This window comes from Osmerus mordax, chromosome 2 (genome assembly GCF_038355195.1).
Source record: "Osmerus mordax isolate fOsmMor3 chromosome 2, fOsmMor3.pri, whole genome shotgun sequence".
In the NCBI taxonomy this organism is placed as follows: domain Eukaryota; kingdom Metazoa; phylum Chordata; class Actinopteri; order Osmeriformes; family Osmeridae; genus Osmerus; species Osmerus mordax.
The window spans coordinates 12,683,737-12,694,619 of record NC_090051.1 but is presented as its reverse complement, the minus strand read 5'-3'; the positions used below and the strand labels follow the sequence as shown (position 1 = coordinate 12,694,619).

The 10,883-nt window shown below is 40.4% G+C and overlaps 1 protein-coding gene across 1 annotated transcript; it reads left to right on the top strand.

Annotated features, from left to right (window-relative positions):
• Positions 1 to 1,852: 1,852 nt before the first annotated feature.
• Positions 1,853 to 4,306, top strand: LOC136967871 (CMRF35-like molecule 3). The gene is given in 4 exon segments (XM_067261837.1): positions 1,853 to 1,932; positions 2,034 to 2,363; positions 2,685 to 2,853; positions 3,150 to 4,306. Coding segments are annotated over 4 exon segments (660 nt in total). The 5' UTR covers positions 1,853 to 1,898; the 3' UTR covers positions 3,277 to 4,306.
• The last annotated feature ends 6,577 nt before the right edge of the window (positions 4,307 to 10,883 follow it).

The following is a 10,883-nucleotide window of genomic DNA, read 5'->3' as shown; positions in this document are numbered from 1 at the left end:
TTGGATAAAAGCATTTGCTAAAATTAATTTATTGAGTAGGCGTTTTTATAAAATAGTATTTATAAATATAACAATAAGACTACAATTAAGATTACAATTAAGTGTAATGTCCATTTGGTGTGCACAGGTGTCCTTCTCATAAATATCAGAAAACTTGACCTAAAGACATTTCAATTTTTTTCTTTACATCAAGTTTGATATATTTGGACTCCAGATGTGCACAGACATTTCTTCTGTCACGTACAAATGTTTTTGAGGGAAAAATAACGTTTTCTAAAAAGGTTTTTAGAAACATATTCACTGGAGTGCAACATCAAAAGGGAGGTCACTCTCTTAAATTGACCGATGTGTGTGACCCTGGTCTAAAAAAAATGAGCGCTATGATGCACATTGTGAACTCCAAGGTCCAACACTAGCAGACCTTGTGTGCATGTTTGTATGTAACAGCCTCCAGGAGAGACAACAGTTTCAAAATATGCATTAAACATGACAGTGGCATGAGCTACTTGTTAACATCCAAGTGGTCTTAAAAGAAGGGAAATATATTAGCCTGTGAAATAAGCCTTTTGTGAAAGTTTAGACTAGATATTCAACACTTGTATTTTACAAATACAGTATCTGAGGTATAATAAATATCAGTGTATTTGCATATTTCTGCTAGGCAAACTACATAATAACATTGAGGTAGTTATAAAGTTAATAACAAGATGGCTAATAAGCGTCCATTTACCTGACCTTTCGATAATGTTGTTAAGAGTTGCCAGCTAGCCAAAGCACTGGCTGAGAATTCACCTGGGGATTGTTGCATGTTTAGTGATTTCCTATTGCTACTGCTGTGAGTAATTGTGTGGAATTACTATTGGAAATATGTTGACATTTCTGAGGACTAAACTAGAAGAGTTGGCTGTCTTTCTACAAAATCTGATTTATTAGGACTGTTTTGTTTTCCTTTCAGATCCTTCCATGGATTTACAGTATTTGACTATACAAAGACTTTGGGTAAAACAGTCACAGTGTCACTAAACACTACAAAAAAAATGATAGTGCAAATACTGTACGTACACCTCCACTAGCTGTTTGTAATTGTAATGAAGTTAGAGATGTCATATCTAATTCTGAAAAAGTGGCAGATTTATGTTGAATGAAACCCAATTCTGACAGTTCACTGTGGATCATCATGCATATAAAATCCCAATCCCACAGCACCTGCATTGAATTAATTAGTGGAATTCATTGTCGCTGAAAAGAGGCTCAATAAGTCGTTAGGTGCATCAGCACTGATAACTGCTAACGCTCAATGTCACCTGACCATTAATGGTTTTCACTCCAGAGTTGCAGATCGTTGCAGAATGAATCTGTGTTTTGGCTGCCTAAGGACATCTCAAATCTGATAACATCCCTCCGTAATATGTTAATGTGGGAGACAGGTAAAGCAGGCTGGTCTTTCTTCTCGGAGAGTCTTTCTATTTGCTCAGACTATCTTCAATCAGCCTAGGCCATGACATCCACCTGATTGCTGTGTTCCAGGCACATTTGAGCAAGAAAAAAACAAAATCACACCACCTCTTTGTTAGGTAAATGATGGTGATATGAAAATAATGTTCACATTGACAGCTACTTATACTTATTATTCTTCTGTGAGATTAAAACTGATTATCAACATCTTCATACTGGATGTGGTTTTTGGTTTTGCATACTCTTTGGCTCTCTTTACTTGAATGCCTCCACAGGTGTTGACACAACTTCCTGTCTGGCTACTCAAACGGGGACAGGAAGTTAGACACTACTGCCCTGCTTGCATATAAAACAACCTCACAAAACAAAAACTTTCCATTTTCAGTACTCTCTGGCAGCAAAACGTACAAGATATCTAGAAGTCAAGGACTTCTGAAGCAACAATGACAGTCTTTTTAATTTTATTATTTGTGAAAGGTAAGGCATCATGACCATCAACACATGGTATAACATTTTTATTCTGAATAATCTTTGTCCTAGGATTGGACAGTAATGCTGCTTGTGTTTTTGTCATACAGCAACGGCCTTGTCCTCTATATCTGGCCCAGCCCTTGTGACGAGCATCATGGGTGAATCTGTTCAGATATCCTGCCTCTACCATCCCTTCTACAGTGACAAGGTCAAGTTCTGGTGTAGGGTCTCCTACTGGTATTTCTGTAGGGTTGTAGTTAGATCAGATCAACCTCAAAACATGAACAATAATGTGACAATAATAGACAACAAGAACCTGGGAATATCTACTGTCACTATGAAGGCTGTTTGACTAGAGGATAGTGATTCTTACTGGTGTGCGATTGAAACAGCTGGTCAAGGGGTGTCCTTTGCTGTGAGTGTTCGTGTTTCTGAACGTGAGTACACATAAAGGATTTTCGTGCTGATGATCTTTTGCTGTATATATCTGTCTGTCTACGTCTGTCTGTCTGTCTGTCTGTCTGTCATTTATCTATTTATATATATAACATTCAACTTCTAAACTAAGTAGCACTTGGACCCTATATTACTAACAAGCAATATATAAGTACTGAATTACCTGTAGTCCTGCACAAAAATAGAGCTAGGCTAAATATTTTAAGGGATGTCAAACTTGAAAACTATACATTTTAGCAAGTGGCAGGGCATTGTCAGTTTTTTACAATAATTAAACTCCTCTGTGGACCTTACTTGTACAGGACATAAATCACAGATCACATCATTAACAACTACTACAACAATTGGTACCACAACAATACCAACTTCAACTTCCCCAGCAACATCAACTCATTCTGAGGCAACAACATGCCTGACTCCCCTGCTGAATGCAACAGGTCCATTGTACAACTCTACAATACATGTGACAAGGTAAACTAGCATGTTACTAAAAGCATCATGATGAGAAATGTGTGGTTGGGTAAACCTAAAAATGTGTGTGAGTTATTATGACAGTAGAAGAGCACATTACATCAGATCAGGATGTCTCAGCTTCAAATCTCTCACTGGTGATTACATTATTACAGAACTTCCTGGGGGACAATTAAGCATTTTGTGACTGACTGTCAGAGTTGTTCCATGAATTGTTTGTCTTAAATATATGTAGAAGTCTACCTACAAACTATCCGGATCTATAAGTAAAAGTTTTTTTTTCTTCTTTTCCATAGTTCTGTGACTTCCGAGGATGACCCTGTGTGGAGAGTTTGGAGACTTGTTCGATGGATCCTCTTTGTCGTGCTCTTTCTGTTTCAGATTCTATTCAACACAGTAGCCTATAGATTTGTTGAGACTTGATCATGTGTATTGTGGCAAGCCACAGAGAGATTCAGGGCTGAGACGCACAGAATTCAGGAGACTGGTAACAAGGGGAGGGTGAACAGCACTTGCGTGTGTTTAAATGACCGAAACTAAACACTATTGAACAAAATGAAAGATCTTCCAGGGAGCCCTGCTCCACCTGGGTTGGCGGCTCACGCCTGTGCGTGAGGCTTCAACAGTGAAATCTCAAATGATCGACCGGTGGTAGTAGCAGCGACACTCTTCCTTCCTACTGAGGCGTAGCTTCCTGCCTTGATGTTCTCCCTTCTCTCTTTGAACCGTGTCGGCTCACCTTTTTGAGGGCTCACTTTTTGTCAGTCCATGCCGTCATTGTTAATGTGTTGTTAGTGTCCTTTCTGTGTACCTGTTTTTTGGCAAAAAGTAGCCTTAAGTCTTTGTTTTTTCTTTGATCTTGCCTGCCTTGTCTCCTTGTGTTTGGGTCAGCCCTCTGCACTCACCCCATGACCCCACATGTGTCTATGGCTACAGTCTGAATAGAAGCTATACTAAAGGTTTAGAAATGGATAATTGTTGCGCCCTCAGCCAAGATTTTTGCCTGAAGGGAGAAATACACCAGGTTTTGTTGAAGGTATGAATAAGTACACCAGTTCTACCACTAGTGGCAGCAGAGCGCTGTATCGAAGCTAGCTCCTGCAGGATGTAGACTCCGTTCTCAGCAGGAGGAAAAACCGTTCATTTGCGCTGTTGTCTAACTAATGTGTTTCTGTATGTTTTACAGGTGAGCTGGTGTCAATTGTTATGAGAAGTGTGTGTACTATGGTAAAATAACATGTAATGTGTGGTATAATGTGAACAGGATGCGACGGTTGATTTAAATAGCGATTATCTGTATGTTAGCTAGCTAACATGTGTTGAGTGCGGTTAGCATAGGTTCTATTTCCCTCGGTGTTCAGTCACGTGACCACAGATTTATTGTTTTACAGTCCGACATCCTTGGAAATGTATAGCTAAAGGATGGAGACTAGTTAGTTCTCAGCAGGAGGAAAACCCGTTCGTTTGCGCTGTTTTATAACGAATGTGTTTCTGTATGTTTTACAGTGAATAAATATATGTGGATCAAGACACATTTAACTCATTCCCTGAGGGTGCTACATAATCACCTAAATACTGTTCTCATTAAATGCAAAATCCCCTAAAGATGAGTTTGTGTCGTTTGAAATCATGCTCTGTATTTCTGTGTGTGTAGATCAGTGTTTTTCAAAGTCTGGGTCGTCAGAAAATGGGGGCTGCAAATATGTTTTCAGAATTATTTTGTCATAGGCAGTGCTCGAAGTGGGCCGGTACCCACTGATACGCAGTACCGTCTCTTCTACATTTTACTCTTAAGCGTACGGGCACTTTTGCTTGCGCCCCGCTATTTCTCGCATGTTGCCGGCCCGGTACGATACCACTGACAGAGAAAGCGTCAGCGTGTGCCAGAGCCAGACACGTCAACATAGGTCCAAGTCCAACCAGAAACATTGGGTACGAATCATGAACTTCAAACTTGTTTAAATAAATACATACATATATGCATGGCCGCGGGAACTAAGGGTGCTGAGCCTGACAGCGAGAGAATTTTAAATGATATGACTTGAAAATCCACCACCGCGGCACAGCCCCGCAGTAGCGGACTGGCCATCGGGAGCACTGGGAGAAGAATAACGATGGAAAACCAGGCTAAGAAACGTAGGGTGGGGCTGAAAAATGTAGACAAAAAGACATCACCTTCACTAGACAAGGTTTTACCAATGAAAAACGTCTGTTTATTTTACATAAAGCTCAAAAAACTATTGCGCTCAAATAAAGGCGCAAAAGTTTTGGAACTTTAACTGTGGAAGTAGGCCTATCTTTCTTTCTGAACTACCATAACATCAAACAGAGACTGCATGCATTAGCAGGGCAGCTGTGGTGGCGTATATTATTACTGATAACAATTAGAACGAATTATTCTGTTAAAACTTGAACAAATAAATAATAACGATAGGGAAATTGTATATTTGCAAACACCCCTTTTCATTGCGTCGCGACGCGATGGTTTGTCATTTTGAAAATGGATCGCCGAAAAAAAAGTTTGAAAACCACTGGTGTAGATTACACATTTGCTATGAATGAAGCATTTCCACTAATGTCACCCCGAGGGGGTGGAACCAGTAACAACCCAAATGTATAAAGCAAGATGACTGAGGTCATCTGGGGTTAGTAAAACCTCGTTTTACTAACAGGCCTGCTATGTCTTCAGGTGGGTCACTTTACATTCAATAGCTTTTTAATGGTGACATTAAAGCCGTATGTATCTGATCTCTGACTGAATGTTCCACTAAAGGCTCAAGACTCTCATTAGCGGGGGAGAGCAACATTCAGAGAGACAGTTTGAAATCACAAGGCTGAAGATGTCGACCGGCAGAGTTAGTTTGGCAATTACAGAATTATGATCTTTAAAACAGAAGCTATTATGATATTTTGAGTTTGACACAAGAAAACATGGTCCAAGGCAAAGCAGTATAGCTGACACGTGTTTGAGTCAGCCCACTTTCAACCCTGCACTTTACAGTCATGCTATTTGAAAACTCAGTTCACGTTGACCTTGTGGCTACTTATAAGATGGTCTCACAGTCATCTTGTATAGCTCGACATGACTTGAAAAATATCAAAAAGCTCCCATGAGCAGCACAGACTTGGCGTCCCGTCGTTGCTTGTACTCCAGAGAACAAGCAACGCTCCCGCTGCAAACAAACAATACACACACTAATGGAGCATAAGCAGTCAAAGTCCCTTTGATGTCCTCATGTGATCAGATGTACAGCCTCTGATGGAAGGAGACATCTTTGAACAATTGAAGGACTTTGAAAAGGACTGAAACCCCCGACACAACAAACGAGGATGGCAGAGATGTTGATGTAAACAAAATGAGTTCTCCAAGGAGTGAGATGCGCTCATGGGAGGGGGGTTGAAGAGAGGGGATGAGGAGAAGGGTGTTGTAGAGGACGAGGGGAGGGATGGGGAGGGGTGTTGGATGGAGGTGACACCACACTGTCAGCCTAATCAATCATGTCAAGTTTCCAATGTTTAGTAATGCCTGGGATTGCTACAAAACAAAGAATTTCAAATTGCTAACTGATGAAAATTAAAGGGCACAAGTTAGACTACTTTTCCTTGTATTTTAGATCAGACAGATCTGTGTCTATCTCTTTCTGTCCTCTGATTTGCTCTCTCTCTCCTCATCCATCTCGGTCTCCCTTCTTTTCTTTCTCTCAGGTTTCACCTGCTGCAATATTCTTGTAAAACCTGAATTCTTGGTGTCTGGGTTATTCCAAAACCCTCAGTCTGCATTGCCACACTAGTTAAAGGCTTTAGACCTGAAAGAGAACCTTAAGCAGTTCATGGTCCCTTCAAAGGATTTCCAACAAATAGTTAACTGACAGATTATTTAATTGCTAATAAAAACAATAATTGATAAACAACGGTATAAAAATCTTGAACAAATCAAAGCATTCACCTCAGAACAAGGAAATAGCAATAGATAATATCCATAACTTACTCAAATAATGCATCCACAGTCAAAACGAGAAGACAGTTCAGTCAAGACAATCAGGTATTAGATTTGAGCATTTATTGTTACATGACATGAACATGTAGATTTAACTATGGCGGAGTGGATGATCTAAGGGAAGCACTCACTGCCTCCTCGATGCAACACCTCCATACATGACATATGAGGCGGGGAGCAATAGAGATATAACCCCCTGGTGGAAAGAACATACATACAGCATGTGGGAGAAGGGGATGGTGGAGGATGGCAGCAGCACTGATCAATCAACAACCGGGGTGAGTGTGTGCGTATCCGCGCGTCTTTTAAAGACGCCTTATCGGACGTGGCCCAATGGATATGCGCTGCTAACATGGGTGTGGTAGTGGGCGGAGGAAAGGAAGGTGGAGTAAGACGCCTCACGTCCCCGATGACTGACGCGCGCTTCCCGATTTCCCTGCCTGAACTAGCTGCGCTTATGTAGTGCAACATGCAGCTAAACATGCTGCAGCAAACCAAGAGAGTATGAGCAGGGCATGTACTAGGCATCCAATCAGCTCGGGGGGTGTGGCCTGATAATTTGTGGTTAAGCCTTCAGGCTTTAAGAAATTCCTGCCTGCTCAAATGTGATGCTTCAGTTCTTCTTGTCTGTTGGATGACTTACCAAACTTGGCCTTTTAGGACAGTTCAGGTGGGCAGTCTGTTCAGGGATCAGAGGTTATGTCAGGAAGCCTGTGCCTGTCATCTGCATGACTCATCACAACTCAGGCTCCATATTTGTGAAAACAATTCCAAATCAAAAACACAGTCAGTTAAACCATCTGTTAAAGAATATAAGAAATGTTCAGAGTAAGTATGCAGAGTACAACCGTAGGCCATTCAGTTAGAGCAAATTGTTTGGCAGCCTGTCAATCAACAGTTCTTTTTTTTCCTCATCCATAAATATTATAACTAATCTCCCATTTTTAAATTTGAACATTAAACCACAACTTGAACAATAAACCACAACTGCCTTCGTCTCAACTTGCTCTCTAGACACACTGTTGGAGATCATTGAGTTAGTGTAGAGGAATCTGACTGTGTTCCATTATTAACCTGGTAGAGCTGTTACTTTCCATTTTTGGCATTTAACATTTTCCATCAAAATTACTATAATTTAACTACATAGACCTATAGTTACATAGGAACTGCTGTGTAGTTACACTGAATTATGGTTTAGTGATACCAGTTTTTACACAAGTGAAACTTGGTATGGGGATGGTAGGGCTTTCCAGGGGTAAGGGGATGTTAACATGAATCTTGTTTTGGTAGCACAACCTTCAATTCCCCTTCACAACATTCACTTACCCCTTACACTGTGCCTTATTACACTTTTACAATAACATAACACTTAATCCTATTTTAAAATAGACATTTAGTCATTTAGCAGACGCTCTTATTCAGAATTAAATAGCAATTCCTATTTAACGAGAATGTTGCTACTATAAATATCTCTACATAGTCATATGGTAGTTAATGTAACCTTAATGTAAAGTGTCACCCCATTTTTTACATTCCTTCATGTTTCTGGGCACCCTGGAAAGGCACATTAGGCAATCCAGTGAAGAGATGCACTGCACACTATCATATCACAGATACAAATATCTCAGTGGGCAAGGGGACCACATGCTCAGCCTGCTAGTTACTTTGTCAGACAAACTGCTACCACAAGAACTGAGCAACCCATGTCTGGGATGGAACGAGTTGATGGAAGAGTACATTTCACTCTTTTCTTGTGCCTAAGCCAACATTCCAAACATTCCATATGCTGTTGAAATATGATATTCATATTAATATGCAAATTTTATGAATTTTCATATTAAATCATACACCTTAACTGTTGACACCATATTGAAGAACAGAACTAGGGGATTTTTATGATGTGAATAAATATATGATTACTTAAGGCAAATCATATTTTATCAAGGTGATTTCAGGCAGCCATTTTTTACAAAAACTTCTCCATCCACCATACCTCATCAGACAACTTCATTTTTAACCACTTTAATTACAAGATGGAGGAAAACTTTGAGCAGGTGGAATATCCACACATCTGTGGGCAATGTGGAACAGAAGACAGATTAGAAATATCATATTTTGATTAAAAGTTATGACCATTCTAGTGACTACATGGAAACACGTGGAAACATGGGGGAAACCTACATTTCTCTGCCCCAAAAGTAGCTAGCGCTATGGCTGGATACTCCTCTCGATAACTAAAAAACGTTGGAGTTTCTTCCACAATCGACCGAATTGGCCAAACAAGGCATTTACATTTAGCTTACAGTGTATATAATCTAGCTAGTTAATGTTGTTTTTCTAAGTTTTTTAGAAATCTGCTCAAATCGAGGTTAAACAGTGCTACTAACGTCATTACTGCCTGTCCTGCCGGACACGGCAGAACGCGAGTTTTTTTCTGGAAAAAACTCGCATCACTCCCACAAACAAATTCTTCGTATGTAAAAAGTTTAGACTTTTAATTGACAATATTGACAACACATATTAATAAACTTGTCTTTACTCAGAATATCGTCTCAGATTTCAATTCGAAGCTGTAAATCTAACACTGTAGGCAATCTCCCATGGTCTCCGCTCTGGCTCCGCCTCGAAAAACAATGGCTGCCGTTGCAGACGATACATTTATTTTCCCCTCCCAGTAACCCCTTAACCAATGATATGTACTTTGAGCTTAACTTGTCATGAGTATCTGGCAGTTTTCAGAAATAAAATCGGTGATTGGACGGCAAAGATATTAAGGCGGGTCTTATGGGTCTTTTTCGACCCATATTTGAATGGGCCGGCTAGATAGGGATAAGGGATGTGTATTGTATTGCCTGATGGACGTACACTGTTTAAGTTCAATTTTGAATCAACAGTTTTAAATATGTAATCTTCCTTCATCATAAATAAAGGCTGTCTTAAATGCATTGGTTAATCTCCAAGCAATGTTATGTCTCATTCAAATCAAGTTTGGAGTCTTCTAATTCCAATGTAATTTTAAATTCCAAGTTTATCCCACGCAACACCTGGCTGCAGAGGCAACGTCACCTGGAGAGTCTGCAAGATTGCTGACAGCTTCTGTCTGCACACGTTCTTCATCTTTAGCAAGGTTTTGGAAACCATGCCGGCAGGAAACCTGTGAACAGTGTTGACTCTCCCCTCTGCTGTCAGTGCAGAGCATTTAAAGACCTTGAAAAACTGCTTTTTTCCCTACACTTCTTTCCCTCTGACACCAAAGTCTCCCGCCGGGCCAAGAAACACGTAAGCTAATGGAGTCGATGTGAGAAGTTGAAATGGTGTGAGACCGTCTGAGATGAACACACAACCTGAGAGCTCCTGGCTCAGAGGGCATTTATCCCACTTCTCAACACTACCCTCCTCCCCGTTTCCACGAGAACTCTTATTTTGTTCCAATAAATCGAAATGGCTGTACTCCCTCTGCAGGAGCACTGCAGACATCCAAGTTTTGAGATCTATTGACATGTATAAATAGCTACGTTGCTCTTTCTATGAAAAAAAGATATCTGTGTAAGAACATCTACAACCTTTTTTTTCCTAAACTCTTGATCCAATATAGTTCAGGCAGACAACGACCTCTGAGATTGTCAAAAAGTGTTAAGCCTCTTTACGTATAAATTTACATTATTTCAAAGTGAGAGCTCAGATATGAGAAGCAGACAAAAAACATTTTAGAATAATTAGAAACATTAGCGCTAATTTTTTGACAGCAACAATCCAAGAAACATTTTATTTTATGGATGTTTCATAAAAAATAGCATCCATTAACATCCAGCTCTGTTACCTGTGTTAGGCTTTGTTCTTCCTCCAGTGTGGTTGTCACCACTGATTGACTTGTTCCATTAAAGCATATTGGTGGCCTCCTTGGCACCCCGGCACTGAGGACCAGATGCCTGGCACCCAGGCAGGCTGGGCTGGCTGGGCTGGCTGCAGGGCTGGCTGCAGGGCTGGTTGTGCTGGCTGCTGGGCTGGCTGCAGGGCTGGGATTGGCTGGGCT